The 23044-nt window shown below is 43.5% G+C and overlaps 1 protein-coding gene across 1 annotated transcript in view; it reads left to right on the plus strand.

The window, feature by feature from the left end:
• The window catches only part of VPS8 (VPS8 subunit of CORVET complex), a 232485-nt gene that overhangs the window by 146899 nt on the left and 62542 nt on the right, over positions 1 to 23044 (plus strand). The window contains exons 35-40 of the mRNA XM_074964097.1: positions 1602 to 1743; positions 3232 to 3321; positions 5064 to 5106; positions 6687 to 6790; positions 18256 to 18337; positions 21953 to 22035. Of these exons, the coding sequence (XP_074820198.1) occupies positions 1602 to 1743; positions 3232 to 3321; positions 5064 to 5106; positions 6687 to 6790; positions 18256 to 18337; positions 21953 to 22035 (544 nt within the window). The remainder of the gene's footprint in view (positions 1 to 1601; positions 1744 to 3231; positions 3322 to 5063; positions 5107 to 6686; positions 6791 to 18255; positions 18338 to 21952; positions 22036 to 23044) is intronic.

Genomic DNA, 23044 nt, shown 5'->3' on the forward strand with positions numbered 1-23044 from the left:
TTGATTGCACATGCCAAAATGACCAATCAGGAAAACATAAGTGGGATTCTATGTGCAGAAGAATGATCCTTAATAGAATTTAAATGAGCCCAGTGAACTTATTTTTGCAGCTATCACTACAGAGCGAAGGAGGTGGAAGCCCAAGAATTCAGTTTCTTTATTGACAATATTCCCCTGACCTGTCCTATTCTTAAGAAATTCTCTCTGAAGAGACCTTAGATTATTGGGGTAGTTTATTATTCATAACACACAAGCTTCTACTGATTATGTTGTGTTGCCAGTGCTGTGGGTTTGTGTGTGTGTGTGTGTGTGTGTGTGTGTGTGTAATGGGGATATACTTCAAAATGAGCTTTAGCAATATAATTTGTTTGCACTTTATGAAATATTAAAACTTTTTTTCCACAGTAGTTTGTAAATTGATTTGGTTTATTTACTTCAAAAGGCCTGATCTGCAAGGTTATAACTTAATTTCATGGCTGCTGAACAGTCAAAGAATATCTACATCAGCTTATTAAAACCATTTTTTTTAAATGTCCAATCTTTGTAGCATGTCAGAAGGAAGAACCATGATTCAAGCCCCTTCAAAAACATCTGTCTTTCTCCAATCCATATGAATGTTTATATCCTCTTTCAGGCAGAGGTTTTATTAAAACAGAGATTCCTAGAGGAACAAATGAGTTTAATGTCTCAAATACAAATGTTTTCATGGCAGCACGTGAGACTAGATTCATCCCCCTAATGTAACTACACTGAAGTTACGGGAAATACGTCGGAGATTAATCTGGCCCATTTAATTTAGCGAGAGTTTTATTTTAAATTAGGGGCGTGGGGGTTAATAGAAATTGCCATGGGAAATTTAAAACCCAGTGCCCTTGTGTCCATGACTGATAAGCAATGATGGTAAATAGAGAGAAGTGTATATTTCTACAGTTCTCTTATCAAAGCTTTTATTGCATTTTCATTTCCATTTCCTGATCAATTCCCAGGAAAGACAGTGTTTCCATTGCAAACAAGTGCAATGAAATCCATTCATCTGTGGTGTGTGTTTGGGTGATGTACCTGCTATGCCTGTTGTTTTTACCAGAACAAAGAGCTGAGAAGCATGAACAAATTTATATCTAAATTTAGGACACAATTATAAAATCATAGAAATGTAAGGCTGGAAGAGACCTTGAGATGTCACCTAGTCCACCCCTCACCCCCATGCTGAGGCAGAGGGGCTGGAATATATTTACATGCTGTGTTAATAGTGGTTTGGCAGTCTTAACAGATTAATCAGCTAATCATGGCTTGGTGTGTGCAGCTAGCCTCTGGCCCAGAGATCTGTGGGAAGGTTGCTGGGGATACCCGTTCCCTTTAAAGCTTCAGGTGACCTTTTAGGTATCCTGGACTCAAACCACAGAACTTCTTGGGAAGGACCGAGCTCTTGAATTTGACATTGTTCTGTAGGGGAGCCATTATAGAGGGCAGCCGTTCTTCAGGTTTAGTTCTGGGTTTGTAACCTGTGTTTTGTCTGCTACATGCAGCCTTTTACTTTCATCTAACATGTCTACTGCTTGAATGAGATACAATAGCAATTAAAATTCCTGTCTGTGTTCCAGGGAAGGTATCAATCAGGACATGCTACAGGTATCTCCCTGTGTCACTGAACAGTTCATTGAGTTGTTGTGTCACTACAATCCTGACCATGTTTTAGAGACACTGCAGGTTCTGGAGTTCTACAGACTGGAAGAGACCATTCAGGTAAGGCTGGTACACCGTGAGTGCTCATCCACATTCAGTCAGATTTTAGTAAAGGTGTTTAAACTTAGTTAAATGCAGTTCCTATCAAATGAGTTTCTGTCATGGTTTAGGTAGTCAGCATGGACAGGACAAACAGAGCTATGCTCCAGTCTAGGTCACAATTATATTAGCCCAGTTCTTAATTGTTATTCTCACATGGTTAAGAAATAAAGAAGAATTGGGAAATGCTGTAAAATCTGATTCTAACATGCTTTGATCCTATTCATGATGATGCCTGTGTGGTGCCAGAGAGCAGTTTAGCTGCTGCTCTTTTTAAAACTTAACTTACTAATTTCCAAATTCAGTTCTCAGTTCATTGAGGAGAGGATCTAAGTCTTCAGAATGGAATCTTTTCTTCTGTCATTTGGTTAGATCAGGGGTGGGCAAACGTTTTGGCCCGAGGGCCACATTGGGGAATAGAAATTGTATGGCGGGCCATGCATGCTCACAAAATTGGGGTTGGGGTGCGGGCTCTGGGGTGGAGCTGGGGAGGAGGAGTTTGGGGTGTAGGAGTGTGCTCTGGGCTGGGACCAAGGGGTTTGGAGGGGGGGAGGGAGATCAGTCCTGGGGCAGGGGTGCAGGAAGGGGTGCAGACTCTGGGGTGGGGTTCGGGATGAGAGGTTTGGGGTGCAGGAAGTTGCTCTTGGCTGGGATCAAGGGGTTTGGAGAGTGGGAAGGGGATCAGGGCTGGGGCAGAGGGTTGGGGTGTGGGGAGAGGCTCAGTGGGTGCAGGCTCCGAGCGATGCTTACCTCAAGCAGCTCCCGGAAGCAGTGGCATGTCCCTTCTCCGGCTCCTATGTGGAGGCGCAACCAGGCAGCGTCTGCACATTACCCCATCCGCAGGCACCAGAGCATGGCTGAGCTGCCTGGTGCAAGCCGTAGTTTGCCCACCCCTGGGTTAGATCCGCTGTAAAGTGTTTGTTTTAGGGAATGTCTTTCAAGCCAATACAATCAGATTGCAGTCTGTTTCATATATAAACATACAAACATTCACATTCTAATGGCAGTATGCGGTGTTTTTCTTTTACATGTAACTAGGTTATGGGAATAGAGTTCTCTATTGTTGTGGCTGGTAAAAGTGTTGGAAGGTGCTTGAAACCATAAGAGACTAATACTTCTGTAGGCAGCACTTCCGGTACTTTACAGCTTGTAGAGATTCTTATTCTCCTGTATTTGATTATTATGGCTCATAATCTTTCCTTGATTTTGATTTTTGTTTGTTTCTATTTAAGCTTGGAATTCCCTTTTTAATAGTTATAGTGTGAGATTAGGAATGAAGACACTCCATCTCATGTGAAAATGTCTGTGTGCCTCAGACGGGGAATATCCAGGATCATGAGCACATGGATGCACAGGAAATGTGAAGTCCACTCTGACCAATGCAATCACTCCATTCTATCTAACAACAGAAACAACAGATACTTTAAAATAGACTATTTTTTTGCCCAGATTACCCAGAAACACCTGCTCCATGAAGCTTCCTCCTACCTGCTGGAGAAGAAAGGAGACGTTCATGGTGCCTTCCTAGTAATGCTTGAGGTATAGTAAACTGATGTCCTGTATTCCAAAGCTGAACACTTCTGCTGAAATGATCAGCAGTGAAATAGGTTGTGTTGACACTAAAATGTCATTATTAGTTTTCAGTGTTGTTCTGCTGAGATGAATGAGGGCAATATTGTATTAATTTAGATGGCATAAAGTGCCCAAAGAGTCAGAGGTGGTAACGGGACCCTGAAACTGTCCAACATTAATTAAACAGTTGTAAACAAGGTTCAGTGTTTGATATACAGAGATCTCAGCCTGCTTAGTATCATGACAAACACATTAAGTGTCCTTTTTAACCTTTTATTAAAGATACAGAAAAGAGAGAAACAGTTTAAGCATTTGAAATGTAAAGAGTTAAGTGAGGCTTTCATTTTAACAACTTCCCTTTCCCTTTAGAGAGTCTCTTGAAGGAAAAAACTCCTTATTTGACAGTCTTTTAGGTGGTAACTGTCCTTTCTGGGGAAAAGAGAAAAAGTTAGTTGATGGGCTGGAGCTGTTTGTTTGTTTGTTTGTTTGTTTGTTTGTTTGTTTGTTTGTTTGTTTGTTTGTTTGTTTGTTTGTTTGTTTGTTTGTTTGTTTGTTTGTTTGTTTAAGTCCAGTCCTGTTTTCTAGAAGACGAAACAAGAGAAAACACACAAGAAGGGCGAAAAAAAGAACAGCAAAGTTAACAAATGCAGCGTCTATCTCTGGTGTCAGCTCTCACTTGCAGCCTCACTGCTGGAGAAATACAGGCACAGCGTATGATTTGAACAACCACTCTGAGACCTGGCAAACTTGGACTGTTTAGGACATTTCACTTAGCTGTCTTTTTCTGGTCACAGGATGCAAAATATACAGAAAAAGGAGAGAGGTGTAAGAATAGAAATAAATAGGGTAGGGAAGGAAAATGACAGATTGGGGAAGGGAGGGAAGGCAGAATCTCACATTTCCAGGCAGTGCTCGGGATTTAGCAGGATCGGGTAGAGGTGGAGGTGGTGATGTCACCTGAGTCCCTCTCTGTGGCCCAGTCTGGTTAGGACATCTCTCAGAATTAGGATGAAGAAGGTCCAGGGTCCCAGGAGACACTGGGAGTGGCACCCAGGATGGTGAAGCTCACACCTCCTGCTCTCATCTTTCAGTCAGCCAGTGGTCTCTTTTTAGGACCCAAAAGGGATTGATAGCTGGAATAGCTCATCCCCTTATTATTTTGTTCACCAGTTAGGCCTAATTCTGATATGCCAGTTTGTGTTCATTGGTTTCAGGCCCCACACTTCTCTTATTTACCAGGCATGATCTGAAAACAATTCCTGAATTACAGCAGAAGGCCTTTTTGTTTGAACTAACATAGTCTTTTTGTCTCCCTTTTGCCCTTTTACCCATCAACATTTATTGTTATAGATTATTGTGACGTTTTATGAGCTTTCACTCACTTTTGACAGTTGAATTCACAATTACGGTAAATTGGTAGGTCTAGTTATTACAACAGCAGTTAGCTTTTGTCAGAGCTATGTTCCAGGCTGTCTGCAGACTCAGCAGACATCTCTGCATTGGTTTAAATTTGCTTTACATTTTGAATGTTGTCTTTGTAACAGATTGAGACTTGATTTTGATTATCTTAGTCAAAGTTTAACTTGCAGATTGTTCCCCACATATGAGGGAGGGTCCATGCACTGCAGTAGTCATGCTGAGGTAGCAAAGTGCCCTTTGTATAAACCCTGTGACTTTAATGGTCTAAGATATATTTTGATTTGTTTTAGCAACTACGAAGCAAGTTGCTGATGCTTACATGTGAAATTGAAGGTAAGCTGTTGGTTTTGATTTTAATTAAAAACTATTTTACCTTCAGTTTTCCCATGAGATGTGTGTTCTCTGAAATAGAAGTGCTAGAATTTAAAATGCTAACTTAGCTATCATAGCAATTCAAGTGAACTTTCATCATCCAGCGATTCTCAGATTTTTGACTCACAAGAGCCTCAATGGATTGTCACAGTTCAGTTGCTGCTCTGTGATCCCTTGTGGTCATGATTGGCACCGTGGTGACCTGCTAGAAATTTATCTCATGATTCTAATTTCACAACAGGAAGATCTAACAGCTAATGACTTTTGTCCTTGAAAATGAGAAACATCTGGCAGTAACTGATCCCATTACAGGATTCCAGGGACAGAGAAATCTTCCACATAGTGATCCTTTCATCTTACAGATTGAGAGTCTTCTTGGTTGAAGAAACAATGAGAAAAAGACTACATTATATATCCTGGAGTTATGGACTACCAAAAAGTCCCTCAGTCCCTAATAAAGCGGTCGTGAGGAGCTAAGTGCGTTCCTCTCTAGAGAGAATATGGCTGATGCTGGAATCCAAAGTAAAACTTTTATGAGAAACTACAATCATGTCACAACTTAGTGGTTTGATGCATTTGCACTTAGCAGTGTGCATGGTGAAGAAGCTAGCAAGTACATTCAGCATTTTACACATACTGGTTTCCTTTTAAATTTAGTCTTTTTACACAAAGCAGAATTAGCCTGTACAGTTCATTGCCACACGATATAGTTCAGGCCAAGAGCTTACTAGGAGTAAAAAGCCATCAGACATGTATATGGATGACATCATCTGTAGTTATATTAGATAGGACAAATATGATATTACCTTTCTCCTGTTTCAGGAATAAGCCAACCATTAACTTGTCAGGGTATAGAAAGAAGCTTCCCTTTTGAACAGGTTATGTGATGATTGTCCAGGGTGAGGTTTTTAACATTTTTTTTTTTTTTCCCCTGAAGTGATTGGTATTGGCCACTCTTGGAAGTAGGCCACAACTAGACTGGATTGATCAGTGGTCTGATGTAGCAGTTTCTGTTTTTCGAAACCTGCTACTCTGTGTACCTCACTGTGGGCATGCTCTTTGTCAGGAAACATACAGTAATGAAATGAAGAAATTTACCAGTTGCTTCTGCAGCAAACAAATATTACAGCCTCACAGCACTTTGTATTAGTTTTTACCATTACTGAAAACTAGGCAAATAACCCAAAGGAAGCAACTCTGCTACATTGGCAGGAAACAGTGTGGTTCCTACTACGCTCTCTGTTCATGAGCTCCAGGACTCAATAACATCAAATAAAAATGTGATGTTTTTAATCAATGTCAAGGCATATCTAAGCCAAAACTCAGATGTGGTTGCATAAAGCATTTTGCAAAGCACAGTTTATTCTGCTATAGAGCTGAATCCAAAAAAAGGGTCAGAGCCTGTCTTCATAACAGTTGTTTGTGATACAGGGAAGAGATTATAGGTGAGCAGCATGGTTTTATTTTTTGGAATGATTTAGCAGTAATGGCATGGTAAACTATCTGAACCATGTTGTAATCTTTGTTTTTCATTAACCTAGAATCAACAGAACTCCACTTATTAAAGGATATTGAAGATACCTTAGTGAAAACAATTGCACTTTGCCAGAGGAATTCACATAGTTTAAACCAGCAGCAGCGAGAGGTAAGGGGATAAAAGGCACTATTACTAGGGCATGTAGTACTATGCAAATGTGGAAGGAAGAGTTCCATTTTCAGTATCCATTAAGTTGGTCTTTTGTTCAGTTGGACCTGTGCACCTGTGATTTGGTAGATTCCTGTAATTATACATATTTGCTTCACATCCATGCACCTACTTTTGCATGTGCCTGATTTGTCCATGCTCAGTGCCCAGTGTATACCTGCAAGTCACGATTTGGGCATGTTTTGTGGCACCTATATGCACAAATCTCAACTTACATGTAGGTGGAACCATGGTTCTGCAAAGCTGGGCCATTGTGTGTACTGCAAGTTATCCAGAAACTGGAATTCAAAAGGCCTTTGGCTTACCTCCTACAAGGAAGTGGGGCTGTTGCTCTGGTGATTCTGTGATCAGAGAGTGGTGTTCATGAGAAATCTTCAGAGCCATATCCCTGGAGCCTGATGATTTTCCATGTATATAGGAGAGTGTCTGTGGTGAAACGGGATGTAATATTCTGCTGAGAACACACCCTTTAAGAAAGTAGAAAAGGCTAGGTCCTGACACAGTCATCTTTGCTGTAGAGCATATCTTAGGGTAACTATTGGAGTAATAGTAAGGCCTGATATGTAGAGGGAGGTGGAGTACCTAAGAAGCCCCCTTTATAACAGAGGAATTAAAAGAGGTCTGTGCTTTAAAAGTCTTGCTGTGATAATCAACAAATAATGTTTACGTGACGATTTGGCTTCTAAACCGGGAATCTAGACTGTATATATCACTATAGCACTTCCTATCTTTCTCCAGCCCAATGTCTCCCGCAGTCCTGGAGATATGGGCTGCTCTCCTCTCTCTGCAGCTCACAGCTGCAGATCAGTGTTTTGGCACCACATAGTCTGACCACTCCTGCTTGCTGCCAGACAGTGGAGGCTTTTTTCTCCTGCCCTTCCTCTTCCTATTTTAACTTTTCGGCCCAGTTTTTTGGGCACAGGGAGCAGTGTTCTCCCTCCTCAGTATTCCTCCTCCTCCTCCTCCTCCTGGGGTTGGTTAACCCTTCAGGGTTTTAACCCTTCCTGAGCCTCTACTGCAGCATGTCCCTGCCGGCTCCACTACCCCTTACGGGCATGGTAGAACAGCCAAGAAAGTATCAGGTCAAATACAAGCGGTGCTCTGTATTTGAGACTGCTTTCCTAGACTTGGAAGGTGCTGAGTTGTGCTCAGCCTTCATCCAGTCCTCTGTCCCTAGCTCTGTTAGGTCCCAGGGCTATGAGTCTGACAAGCAGGAGGAGTCCATTACCTACCAGAGCTGCTGTGACTCCAACGGGGGAAACCTGGACTGAGAACTCCAGTGTAGAGCAGGGAGAGGCTCCAAAAGGGTAGAGGACCCTGGCCACTCAACTGAGGGGGAAAGTCCTAGGGGACCGCTGCAGAACAGGCTTGTGTGGCCACAAGTCGTCCCCCTCCAAGTCTTAAAGTGGGTCCTGCGCACCCTGGGAAAAGAGGCAGGGCTTCTCACCAGCCCCCTTCCCCCCCCCAAGCCAACCAGGAGGGCTCTGACAATGAGTTTCCCCCCTTCCCCTTGAATGGGACCCAGTGGGGAGCATTCTGAGAGACTAGTCAAAACAACTGCAGATCCAAAGCAAGGCTAGTCACAAGAGGGCTTACCAAAGCTGCATCAAGGCTCCTAAAGGGCACAAAACAAGTTAAAAACTAAAAAAGGCTAAAAGGGGAAAGAAAAAGTACTAAAAAATACAGGAGATACAACTCCTCAGACCCCTCTTCCTCCTCCTCCACTGAGGAAGGTGAGCTGTCTGGCTCTGAAACCTGAGATTAAGCCTCAGTAAATTTTTTCCGCTCAGGCAGCAATTCCCCTTTGCTTCTCTTCTGAGGAAGTGATTAGGGGTGAATGGAACAAGCCTAAAAAGGGAAAATATATTAACGAGCGACCTCAGGTTCTGTAATATTCAAGAACCAAAGGGCTCTATGGCTCAGAAACCGCTGCCGCAGGAAGGAAGTGTTGCCTTATATATTAAAAATGTATACACTTGGACTGAGGATGAGATAGAAATAAGAGACAGACTTGATGAAAGTCTCTGGGTAAGGATAAAAGGGGTAAAAAACAAGGGTGATGTCATGGTAGGGGGTCTACTAAAGACCACCAAACCAGGAAGAAGAGGTGGATGAGGCTTTTTTAAACAACTAACAAAATCATCCAAAGCACAGGACTTGGTGGTGATGGGGGACTTCAGCTACTCAGACATCTGTTGGGAAAATAACAGAGCAGGGCACAGATTATCCAATAAGTTCTTGGAATGTATTGGAGACAATTTTTTATTTCAGAAGGTGGAAAAAGTTACTAGTGGAGGAGGCTGTTCTAGATTTGATTTTGTCAAATAGGGAGGAACTGGTTGAGAATTTGAAAGTGGAAGGCAATTTGGGTGAAAGTGATCATGAAATGGTAGCATTTATGATTCTAAGGCAGGGGCGGGCGAACTTTTTGGCCTGAGGGCCGCATAAGGTTTCTGAAATCGTATGGAAGGCCAGTTAGGGGAGGCGGTGCCTCCCCAAACATCTAGGCATGGCCCGGCCCCGGCCCCCTATCTGACTCCCCCCTGCTTCTCGCCCCCTGATGGCCCCCCCAGAACTCCTGCCCTATCCACCCCCCCTGCTCTCTGTCCCCTGACCACTCCCGGACCCCCTACCCCATCCAACTTCCCCTCTCCTTCCTGACTGCCCCCCGGGACCCTTGCCCCATCCAACCATCCCTTCTCCCTGACCACCCCCGGACCCACCGCTCTTAACTGCCCTCCGCCGCCCCATCCAACCCCTCCTCTCCTTCCTGACTCCCCCCCCCGGGACCCTTGCTCCCATTCAACACCCTGTTCCCTGCCCTCTGACTGCCCTGACCCCTATCCACACCCTGACCACCCCCTGAACTCCCCCGCTCCCTGCCCCCTTACCACGCTGCCTGGAGCACTGGTGGCTGGCGGCGCGGCTGCACCAGGACAGGCAACCGTGCCGTGCAGAACACTGGGTCAGGCCACGGCTCTGCAGCTGCGCTGCCCCAGGAGCTTGCAGCCCTGCCACCCAGAGCACTGTGCCGGCGGCACAGTGAGCTGAGGCTGCAGGGGAGGGGGAACAGCAGGGGATGGGCGGGGGCGAGCCTCCTGGACCAGGAGCTCAGGGGCCGGGCAGGATGGTCCCACGATCTGTAGTTTGCCCACCTCTGTTCTAAGAAATGGTAGGAGGGAGAACAGCACAATGAAGACAATGGATTTCAAGAAGGCGGACTTTAGCAAACTCAGGGAGTTGGTCGGTAAAATCCCATGGGAAGCAAGTCTAAGGGGGGTAAAACAATTGAAGACAGTTGGCAGTTTTTCAAAGAGACATTATTAAGGGCACAAGAGCAAACTATCCCACTGCATAGGAAAGATAGGAAGTAAGCCAAGAGACCACCCTGGCTTAACCAGAAGATCTTCAATGATCTAAAACTCAAAAAAAGAGTCCTACAAAAAGTGGAAACTTGGTCAAATTACAGAGGATGAATATAAACAAATAACACAAATATGTAGGGACAAAATTAGAAAAGCCAAGGCACAAAACAAGATCAAACTCCCTTGGGACCGAAAAGGAAGCAAGAAAACATTCTACAAATACATTAGAAGCAAGAGGAAGACCAAGGACAGAGTAGGCCCGTTACTCAATGAGAGGGGAAAGACAATAACAGAAAATATGGAAATGGCAGAGGTGCTTAATGACTTCTTTCTTTCGGTTTTCACCAAGAAGGTGGGTGGCGATTGGCCGTCTAACATAGTGAATGCCAGTGAAAATGAAGCAGGATCAGAGTCTAAAATAGGGAAAGAACAAGTCAAAAATTACTGAGACAAGTTAGATGCCTTCAAATCACCAGGGCCTGATGAAATGCATCCTAGAATACTTAAGGAGCTGACTGAGGAGATATCTGAGCCATTAGCAATTATCTCTGAAAAGTCATTGAAGACGGGAGACATTCCAAAAGACTGCAGAAGGGCAAATATAGTGCCCATCTATAAAAAGGGAAATAAGGACAATCCGGGGAATTACAGACCAGTCAGCTTAACTTCTGTACCCGGAATGATGATCGAGCAAATAATTAAGCAATCAGTTTGCAAACACCTAGAAGAAAATAAGGTGATAAATAACAGTCAACATGGATTTGTCAAGAACAGATCATGTCAAACGAACCTGATAGCTTTCTTTGACAGGGTAACAAGCCTTGTGGATGGGGGGGAAGCGGTAGATGTGGTATATCTTGACTTTAGTAAGGCTTTTGATACTGTCTCGCATGACCTTCTCATGAACAAACTAGGGAAATACAACCTAGGTGGCGCTACTATAAGGTGGGTGCATAACTGGTTGGAAAATCATTCCCAGAGAGTAATTATCAGTGCTTCACACTCATTCTGGAAGGACATAATGAGTGGGGTCCCGCAAGGATTGGTTCTGGGTACGGTTCTGTTCAATATCTTCATCAATGATTTAGATAATGGCATAGAGAGTACACTTATAAAATTTGCGGATGATACCAAGCTGGGAGAGGTTGCAAGTGCTTTGGAGGATAGGATTAAAATTCAAAATGATATGAACAAACTGGAGAAATGGTCTGAAGTAAATAGGATGAAATTCAATAAGGACAAATGCAAAGTAGGAAGGAACAATCAGTTGCACACATACAAAATGGGAAGTGACTGCCTAGGAAAGAGTACTGTGGAAAGGGATCTGGGGGTCATATGCTAAATATGAGTCAACAGTGTAATGCTATGGGGGGGGGAAAAAAGCCAACATCATTCCGGGATGCATTAACAGGAGTATTGTAAGCAAGACACGTAGAGTAATTCTTCCGCTCCACTCTGCACTGATTGGGCCTCAGCTGGTATGTCTAGTTCTGGGCGCCACATTTCAGGAAAGATGTGGACAAATTGGAGAAAGTCCAGAGAAGAGCAACAAAAATGATTAAATGTTTAGAAAACATGACCTATGAGGGATGATTGAAAAAATTGGGTTTGTTTAGTCTTGAGAAGACTGAGAGGGGACATAAGTTTTCAAGTACATAAAAGGTTGTTACAAGGAGGAGGGAGAAAAATTGTTTTTCTTAACCTCTGAGGATGGGACAAGAAGCAATGGGTTTAAATTGCAGCAAGGGAGGTTTAGGTTGGACATTAGGAAAAACTTCCTAACTGTCAGAGTGGTTAAACACTAGAATAAATTGCCTAGGGAGGTTGTGGAATCTCCATCATTGGGTATTTTTAAGAGCAGCTTGGATAAACACCTGTCAGGGATGGTGTAGACAATACTTAGTCCTGCCTTGAATGCAGGGGACTGGACTAGATGATCTCTTGAGGAACCTTCCAGTTCTGTGATTCTGTCTCTTACCAGGGATATGGCTGTTCCCTTGGGGGCAGCAGGGGAACTCTGTCCTAAGGAACCCACAGATAGAAGGATGGAAGCCACTCCCAAAAAAAGCTTTGTAGCCGCCTCTGCCACCCTCCAAGTGTCCCTGGCAGCCACCTGCTTTGCAGGAGCATCTCTCTCCTGTCTGGAAGATCTCAAAGCCATTAAGTACAGAGTTCACCCTGACTTTGGCTCTGCTTTAAGAAATGGTGTCTCAATGGATACAACGATTTTCTCAGCCTGAGCCATAGCTTCCAGCTCAGTGGCCAGGTGCCACCTATGACTCTGACTCTGAAGGTGGATACTCACTCTAAGCAGGTCCTATGCTTGGCTGAGTTTACAGGCTTCTTCATTTTTGGAGAAAAGCTGCAAAAGGTGGTGGCTGACAATGCAGCAAAATCCAAACAGTCTCTCCATTCTCCTCTGTGCCCTCAGGAGAGAATACAGATCGGCCTTCAGACAGAGACTCTTCTTTCTCTCTCCATCCTCACAGATGTCCCCCCAACAAAGGGACAACAGATTCTGGGATAGTAGCGTCTGATCGTTTGTAGGCCTCTGTGATAGAGTCTAATCCACCTAGTGACGTGGGGCTTGGAATCTGAGATCCTGGCATCTCAGGTGAAAGGACACTAATAAGAAGCCCAATCTTCTTGTGAATTCTGTACGCTTGAGATAGTTTCTTGTTGCTTTTTGACACAACTTATCAGTTGGATGTTGTGGTTTTGGACTGAACAAAGGAAGCACATCACCTCTTTGGAAGTGTGGAAGGAGGGATTTACTTTAGGAAAAGAGGATTCTGGTGCCCTGAGCACCACCTTGTCTTTGTGGAACATGCAGTAAGGTTCCTCTATGAAAAAGGCTGTCAGCTCAAATGCTTGCTTGGTGACCATGACAGCTTCTAAGAAAAAAGTCTCAATAGATAAAAGGTTGATATTGAAGTTGGCGGCTTGAAGGGATGGCTTATCAGGGCTCTGAAAACTAGCGGTAGGTCCCATAATGGCACCGCTGATCGAGCTGGATTGGACCTTCTTGTTGGGGGAATCAGATATACTGGAGAAACCATCATTGTCTCCACCAAGGGAGATAAATCCAGACAGAAGATGAAGAGCTTCCTGGAACCAGCCTGCCTTATCCAAACTAGGATACCCCCCTCATGACCAGGGTACCCCAGGCCTTGGCGACCTCCACAACCCACCTTCAACCCTTCCCAGTGGCTCTGTTGGAGCCAGGGACCATATGCACAATACCCAAGGTCTGTGCAATCTAACAGGGAGTCATACCATGTTTCTTCTATTCAAGAGAGCAACTACAACTTCCTCCTGATCCTATAGAAGGGGAAGACTATGAGATGGTTCCACCAGTACCAAGGGTATCTTCATCTCCTGAAGTATCAGTCACTCCAATTTCTCATTCCCTTCTGAATGACCACAAGCGGTTCCAGTAGTTGCTACAAAGGGTGGAGGTCAGTGCTTAATTTGTGCAGGGGCTTGCCAGGGCTGAGCACCTACACCTCTAGGCTTGGCAGTTCATAGAGCCTGCACCCCTGGGCTTGCTGTGACAGTTATGGAAGTAAAAAAAATTGCTTGAGCCCAGCACCTCCTTCATTACAAATTAAGCACTGATGTTGGTAGAGCTCCAAATCTCCTTAGAGAAGGTCCAGGACTCGCAGTGTAAGCTGCAACCCACAGAATCTAGCTGGAGAGCACACTGGCAACATGCACAACTACCCCCAAGAGGGCAGAGAAGCAATGCTTTGCCCTGGCTAAGGAAGTGGAGTTTTGATATACTTCTTGTTCAGGCTGCCACAGAGAGATCTAGACAGCAACACCCACCTATAAGCAGGCCAAATGCCCGGACCTTCTGGGGAGGAAGGTCTTTACATCTGCTAGCTTCCAGTTTAGAATATCTATCAGATTGGCCAACTACAATTTTCTGAATTATTCAGAGTTCCTGGATTTTAAGGACAAGTTGTTCTAGCAGGACAGCGCTTACTTTTAGGCCCTTGTTGATGCAGGCAAGCTGGTGGCCAGAACTTCATTGCAATCTGAAATTGATGCCGCATCAAGATCAATGGCAACTGCCATTGTGATGCACCAGGAATCGTGGCTACACTTTTCAGATTTTCCCAGAGAGGTCAAGAACACCGTAGAGTACTTGCACTTCAAGATCAACCTTTTTCAATGAAAAGACAGATGAGTCTTTGCACTCACTAAAGGATTCCAGGGCTCCCCTCTGCTCCCTTGGTGTATATATATACACCAGGCATGAAGAGGAAATACCTTAAGTGACCATACAAATTGAGGCCTATGCCTCAACCATTTTACCATCAGCGCAGAAACCACCTTACAAAAGACAGAGCAGAGGGTGCAAAAGCCACCATACCGAGCACCTTCCACATGGACCCAATCTCACCTCCCGGCCGAAAGATAGGTTTGGGGTTGAAAACCACTGTAGAGGCCACCTCTACCCAATCCCCAGATCTCCTTTGGCGGCCAGCTAGCACTCTTTTCCCCACAACAACAGACAAATGGGGGCTGGATATCATCCATTCGGGCTATAACATTGTTTCTCTTCCCTGTCCCTTTCCAAGGACCACTCTCTCAAAGAGATCCTTCTCCAGGAGGAAAAATCTCTCATTCAGTGGGGGGTAACAGAGTGGGTACCTCTTCAACATCAGGGAAAAGATTTCTATTGAAAATATTTCCTAGTTCCCAAAAAGTAAGGAGGATGAAGACCCATTTTCAACCCGCAACCACTCAACTTTTTTATTTACAAACTAAAATTCTGTATGGTTACATTGGCATCAACAATACCATCCCTGGAAAAGGACACATGGTTCTTCAAGATGTATGTGCCCATTGGTGCTCTATTACCCACCCTCCTTGCCTTCTGCTTCAGAGCTCTCTGCTATAGGGCTTCATGAGAGAGAAGGAACTGAGGGCGGTTCGTCCGTGCAATGCTATATAACAATGGCACAGTGCACGAGACTGAGTAACACCCGTGCACGGGCCAGATGCTGCTGTGAGAAATCTCCGATCAAAGGCACAGGGGGTGCAGGCCCATCTAGAGTGAAGCACCCATGGGGGAACACATCTCGAAGAACCATAGTTACTGCACAGGGTGAGTAACCATTTCTTCTTCAACATGTGTGGTCCTTATCTGTATTCCACTACCTGCCCTCCTTTCCCTCTGCTTTGGATTTTGGCCAAGATTTGCAGTAGAGAAGGAACTGAACAGGCAGGCAGTCTGCCCTGCCCCTTATGCCCTCTGTGCAGAGCACAAGGAGGATAGGGACACAGGCACAGACCAGTGGACACTGCTTGCAAAAATTCTCCACTCTCGGGCTTATGGAGCATGCGCATCGCACAGTGGAGTCCCACACTTAGGGACCACACATCTCAAAGAACACCAGTTACAAGGTAAGTAACTTTTTGTGTCTAAACTCAAAAACTCCGGTTCTGCAGAGGCAGAGTGGTTCAGTGGATAAAGCATTGGGCTGGGAATCAAGAGTCCTGTGATCTTTTCCCAACTGTGCCACTAACTTACTCTGTGACTTTTGACTTTTAGCAAATCCCTTAATCTCCCTGAGCCTCCATTTCCCCATCTGTAATATTGGGATGATACTTGTATTCCATTGACATCTGTGGATGAAAAAATGTTCTCTAAGAGCTTGACTGTTATCCCTCTTCCTTGGTAGACACACAAGCCTAGCTTTTTTTTTTTAAAGTAGGAAACTGAGTAAGGGGCTCCCAAAGAATTCTTGTGTCTATAGTGTGGGCAGCAAGGAATTCTGCAGGGAGCTCATTGAAGACTGGTGCTTTTCTGGCAGTTCAGGAAAGTTCCAACAGAGCTATATATTTTATGTGACCTGGACAAATTCCACTTAGAAAGCATGTAATTACTTTCTGCCTACATAAATTCCCCCAGTAGTGTTAATTTGATATAGTATTTTCTTTCTTTCTTGTCTTAGTGTTGGTGCTCTGGGTGCTAAACAGCTGTCATGTGTCACCTCAGAGGAGACTGCACTTCAGTGCAGGGGTGAACTGGCCATTCTGTCTACAGTAGAGTCCATTTAAGAGTCAGCATTTGCCCACTGCCACTATTCAGTCACTACATATCTCTCTGAAGTCTGGAGAAAGACTGTGGTAACTGCTGGCAAATGCTGCCTTTAGTAGTGACCACTGTATGCATTAGTCATCCTGCCAAATAGCTGAAACTTCCACTTGTTTGCTCAAGTGGCCATTTCTTGGGCATTGCACAAAATTACTAAAGCTTCCAGGCATATTGTGTCAAATGAATAAGAGTGAGGATCATTTACTTAATTAAATGCCTAAAGTTGTACTCTGTAATAAACATCCGAGAAAAGATACATGTTGTGTATTATTGTACACTGCCATGTGTTAGAGAACATCTATCATGCAGTAACTGCAGATACAATGCTTGTATTGCTGTATGCCTAACATTTGGAGCAAGTGAGAGTTGAGCAATACTGGCTCTTACATTCTCTTACTCAGTGGTTCTCAAACTTTTGTACTGGTGACCTCTTTCACATAACAAGCCTCTGAGTGCGACCCCTCCCCCCGGTATAAATTAAAAACACCTTTTTATATACCTTTTCTACCTTTTCTCTTTATAGTGAAAATGTAACTTACAAGTGCAGATTTATTTATTTATTTTGGTTTCATAACTGGACTCAAAAACACAAGAGTGTAAAACTTTAGAGCCTACAAGTCCACTCAGTCCTACTTTTTATTCTGCCAATCGCTAAGACAAGCAAGTTTGTTTACATTGACGGAAGATGCTGCCGCCTGCTTCTTATTTACAGTGTCACCTGAAAGTGAGAACAGGCATTCGCATGGCACTTTTGTGACTGGTGTTGCAAGGTATTTACATACCAGATATGCTAAATGTTCGTATTCCCCTTCCATGCTTTGGCCACCATTCCAGAGGACATGCTTCCATGCCGCTGATTCTTGTTTAAAAAAAAATGCATCAATTAAATTTGTGACTATATTCCTTGTGGGGAGAATTGTATGTCTCCTGCTCTATTTTATCTACATTCTGCATATATTTCATGTTATAGCAGTCTCAGATGATGACCTAGCAATGTTTGTTTTAAGAACACTTCCACAGTAGATTTGACAAAATGTAAAGAAGGTATCGATGTGAGATTTCTAAAAATAGCTACAGCAGTTGACCCAAGGTTTAAGAATCTGAAGTTCCATCCAAAATCTGAGAAGGACAAGGTGTGGAGCATGCTTTTAGACGTCTTGAAAGAGCAACACTCTGATGTGGAAACTATGGAACCCAAACCACCAAAAAAGAAAATGAATCTTCTGCTGGCGGCATCGGATTCAGGTGATGAAAATGAACATGAATCTGTCCGCACTGCTTTGGATCGTTATCAAGCAGAACCCATCATCAGCATGGAAGCATGTCCTCTGGAATGATGGTTGAAGCATGAAGGGACATATGAATTTTTAGCACACCTGGCACATAAATATCTTGCAATGCCGGCTACAAAAGTGCCATGCGAACACCTGTTCTCACTTTCAGGTGACATTGTAAACAAGAAGTGGGCAGCATTATCTCCTGCAAATTGTAACCAGCCTTGTTTGTCTGAGTGATTGGCTGACCATGAAGTAGGACTGAGTGGACTTACAGGCTCTAAAGATTTACATTTTTATTTTTGAATGCAGTTTTTTGTACATAATTCTATATTTGTAAGTTCAACTTTCATGATAAAGAGATTGCACTACAGTACTTATATGAGGTGAATTGAAAAATACAATTTTTTTGTTTTTTACAGTGCAAATTTGTAATCAAAAATATAAAGTGAGGACTGTACACTTTGTATTCTGTGTTGTAATTGAAATTAATATATTTGAAAATGTAGTAAACATCCAAAAATATTTAAAATAAATGGTATTCAGTTGTTTAACAATGCCATTAGTCGCGATTACCTTCTTTAATTGCTTGATAGCCCCAGTAATCACTTATTTTTGCCAGAATTGTAGGATTTATTGTGCACTTAATTATTCTAGGCACTCTGGTTTCCCCTCCTGGAGGCTATGATGTCACCACAGAAGCTATCCAGTTCAACAGTGTTGTGTCAGTATTCTGAACGTAAGTTTGTTGGCACCTTGTGGCGCAAGATACCACTGAAAATGTGACCTCGGTCTTTTTTCTCCTTTTCTCCTGACCAAACATGAGGAAGTAAGCATTGTGACTGAACTAGTGTACGATTCCAAAACAAAGCTAGGGTGTACGCCTGTGTGAAAAATGCAGTTACTCTATTCCAGCTGTGAAGTAGCACTTTTTACCAGGAGCACATTACACCTGTGTTACTGTCTGCCCTGGTCCCTAATTGCCTTTCAAGTACAATGTAAGTTATTTATTTGACCTGTAAAGTCCTAAATCATCTGGTCCTGGCTACTTAGACTACTTGCCTCCTCGTGTGGCTCAGTGGAAGTTGCAATTAGCTGAGGCATCTGAGTTAAGAACCTATTGCTTTAAATGACTCTGCAACTATTTTATTTGGACCAATATAGGTCAGTTTTGCTTCAAGTCCTGTAAGTTTCTTAGGCTTTCCATTGGGGGTAGATTTGGGGTCTTTCCAATTCATTCTCTGGATACTGATCCACCATAGTTATTCTGTGTGCATGCAAGTGATGCTCATGCACTAGGAGTTCCTGTAGGTACTTTCAGATAAATTGAAGTGAATTTATACAGAAAACTTGGTTGTGCAACAGTTAGATGCCACACACAGCAAATCTGACACAAAAACACAAGCAAGGAAGGGCATGCCCATTATTTGTAACTGGGTGTTTGTCATTTGTGTGTTAACAGTTGATACCGTAGGTATTTCTTCTGCCCAATGCCAGAAGAAGAAGAATAAATCAAATTAAACATTTCCATTTGTTGCCTTAAAAATTAACCCTATTCTGTCTGCCTCCATCCCCTTTCCGTAGATAGATAATACACTATTGCCTTCCCAAACTTAAGAATTTTCTCATGCTATTATCTTATTTCTATGATGGTAGCATCGTGATGCTCCTTTATGCTGGGTGTTGTATAAACAATCGCTGCCCTGAAGAGCTGACAGTCTAAATAGATAAACAGACAAAGGTGGGAGGGGAACAGAGCCCCAGAGAGGGGAAGTGATTTGTCCAGAGTCAGATTAGGTTAGCGGCTAAATAGACTAGAACCTAGGTCTCCTGACTGCTAGTCCAGTCCTCACCTGCTAGACCATACTGCCTCCCTCCTATCTGCCTCATACACATTCAGTCCACTAGTCTGGAACAAACCGCTGGGCTGACTCCAACCATCCACGACTATAAAGGGAGCGCATGAGTCAAAATTCTTATTACCTGCACAGCTTCCCTGGTTAGGTTTGGTAACTGCATCACAGCTCCGGTCTCTTGCCTCTGTGCGCGCAATAGCAGCTCCCTGTGTTAACTCTGTACTGAGGCTTTTGGGAAAGTCATGGACCTCTGGGATCATCTGATAGTTCTTCCTTGCCTCCATTTTCTCCTTCCTTTTCCCCATCAGTCTCCACAACCCATTGGGGCAGTAAATACTGCAGTCCTAGTGCAATCCAATGACTGTTTCCTCTAACAGCAGGTCACGATCTCTTTGTGCAATGAGTGGATAGGGTTTTGCTGGTTCATCAGTGGAGGGTGACCGTGCATTGACTGAGACTAAGAACCTGCGGCTTTTAATCCACAGTGATCTCTGGAGAGCAAGGATCAGCTGTCATCAGAGCCATGGCCAAAGATAGGGCGTGCCATCGCATTCTGGCAAAGAGGAGCTATTGAGTCTAACTTATCCATTTAAACAAGCTCATTATTAAATTTAAAAATTCTGGAAATTGAAGGTGGTTCTCAGGGTTAATGCGCCTAAAAAGGAAGGAAACACTCAACCCTTTTAGAGGAAAAAGTGTAAAGGAACTATTGCCCTCCCTTTTCACACTTGGATCCTGAATTATAACCAGTTTTAGTCCATTCTTAAAGTGGGTTGCTATTTAATTTTTATATTGCCATACTGCCTAGTTGTCCCATCAGGAAGCTAGGACCCATTCTGCTGAGAACTGTATACACATGATAAAAAGGCCATCCCAGGACCAAAGAGTTGTATAGCTATTGCCCCTGAGAATCCAGTGAACAGGGGCCTGGAACATATGCTGAAATAGATTATGACAGGCACAACTTTTACAGGAGGGGTGTCCAGCCCATGGCACAGAGAACACTGTGGCCCTCATGGCTTTGAATTATTAAAGGCAACTCTTCATTGTGAATTAAAGATATTTCCTGAATGTCACCCAATGATTTTTAAACAGAAGTGTTTGAATCTGGCCATTACTGCGAGGGTGGTGGGGGAGTTGGCACCACCTGCCCAGTTGCTCCGTATGGTTCCCCCTACAGCCCTAGGACCTGCTTCGATATGACATGAATGTTCTGAGCAGCGGCAGCAGCCCCTTCTCTGTTTCAGCAGCTCCCCCACTGGCCACCTGCTGAATTCCAGTTGAGGGAGAAGAGAGTAGTTCTTCAAGTAGCGTCCCTGCGGGCTCTCCACATCAGGGTGTGCACGTGCCTGTACCCTCTTAATCAGATATTTTCATCAGCAAGATTTGTGGGTGTGCGCCTGCTCCCTAGATACACTCAAGCTGATTCTGCCTGCCCTGCACCTAGATGAAAGTCTAGTACAGGATGGCTCCCCTCCCACACCCAGCTCCCAGGGCAGTGCAGGAGAGTGGAAGGAGAAGAAGGTGAGGAAACAATCAGGTCCTTGATTCTCTGCCCCAGCACTGGTGCAGGTTACAGCAGCCTGGGGGCTGCTCTAGCACGAGTTGGCTGGCATTGACCCCCATAGGACCATACACCAGCCACTGCCCCACCAGTCCCCATGTGAGCCCTGGGGCAGAGAGCTGCTGGAGACTCTTCCATGCCATGGCAATTACAGGTGGCATCTCCTTCCTTTGTGCTGACAGAAAGAGGGAACAGGCCTGAAGCATTGTGAGCACCTGAGTTTTTTGTCATATGTTTGACCCTTAGACATCACTGCTATGCAACTATAAGGGTATCCATGTCCAGTCACACTGCCTCCAGAGCTTCCTTATTCTTGGTCAGGGTCCTTCATAATGTGAAGGGAAACCAAACTGAGCATGGTTTACTGAGAATAAGTTATAAAATCATCACATAGGAGGCACTTTGTGTGATAACCAGAGTATCACCTAAGGCCTGTATTTTGTTCAGAGGTGCTGAGCTCCTGCAGATCCTGACTTTTTCAGGCTGGGCACACAGATAACAGAATTGTTGGCCACCAGTGGAAAATGTTGAAGTCAGTAAGACTATTCATGTGAATAAGTTTTGCAGGTTTATACTTGATGGCAATAGGGAAATTTGAACTGCAGTAAATAACCAGATTAGAAAAATAAATAAATTCAGGAAGGTCCCAGACTATGTGGCAATTTGTGTGTGTATGTTGGGGGGAGAATCATAGTAGTGTGAGAGTCCCAAAAACATACCTGAAAATTACATTTATTTTTAAATATAAAGAATTATAATTTTCTTGTGTAATTCTCTGGTCATTATAACTATTTTTTATTGTAAATGTTAATCATGTTTTTGAAAACAAAGGAGTATAAGAATTCACAAGGATGTTTAATCTAACATATTGTTGTTTTTATAAACCTCCAGTTCTGACTAGCTGTGCATGACTTTTACATATTTATTATTTCAGCTCTGAAGAGTTTGACAATGCAAGTGCTAAACAACATGGCTGCATTTATTGCCCTTCCCTCGATCTTGCAGAGAATTCTCCAGGTGAGCAGCAGGGGAAGAGAAAACGTAGTGAGCATACAAGTGTTTACTAAATTATTGTCTTTCATAAGGCCCTGGTTATACCACATTCAGAATGTAGAGCCAAATCCATCCCTGATGTAAAATTGTTGACTTCGGAGTAGTTACAGAAATTAATCTGGTTAATTATTCGTTAAGGCTACAAAGATGAAAAATGCTCAGGGGACTGGTGTGGTGGGACACTAACTGAAATGATAATGTTTAGCCTTGAGAGAAAATGTAGTAATGTAAAGATTGTATGTTGTAAACCAAACAGTTTTTTACCTATTAGATCTTAATTAACTTGGTCCAAAATGTAAATATTTTTAAAACCTAGGGCTGAGATTCCTAAGAAATGGGAGCCTAAGTTAGTCTACTAAATCCTTACTTAGGCCTTGTCTACACTACAAAGTTAGGTCAATGTAAGTCATCTTTGTGACGTTACCCAGGGTACAGTCTGGACTGATAGACAGCTGTGTCCCCTCAATTTCCCAACCTGGGGTGCCTTTTACATGCTTCTCTGTGAGAGCAACCCTCCTGGTCTGCTCTCACACAGCCTCCAGCATGTAAATCACTCCCAGCTATAGTGTGAGTACTATAGCCAGCCACTCATGAATTACACTGCGGGCAACACCAACAAACTCCCAACCTCAGACTTTCCCCCGGAAATGTGCATCTTGTACTGCCCAGCACCCTCCTGCACAACACAAGCTCATATGAAGTCTATCATTTATTAATAGAAAATGATATGCACCAATCTTGTTATCCCAAATGGAGTTTTCCAAACACTTCAGTACAAACACACTGGTTTAAATAAAACAACAAAACAAATTTACTAACTACAGAAAGATAGATTTTAAGTGACTACAAGTAACGAGCCATATAAATCAGAATTGGTTACAAGGAAATAAAAGGTAAAACACAACTAACACCTAACGTAACAATCTAAATGAATACAAAGCAAAGGTCTCTCTCACCACATGTTCCAGCAATC

The sequence above is a fragment of the Natator depressus genome, chromosome 9 (assembly GCF_965152275.1).
Source record: "Natator depressus isolate rNatDep1 chromosome 9, rNatDep2.hap1, whole genome shotgun sequence".
Taxonomy (NCBI): domain Eukaryota; kingdom Metazoa; phylum Chordata; order Testudines; family Cheloniidae; genus Natator; species Natator depressus.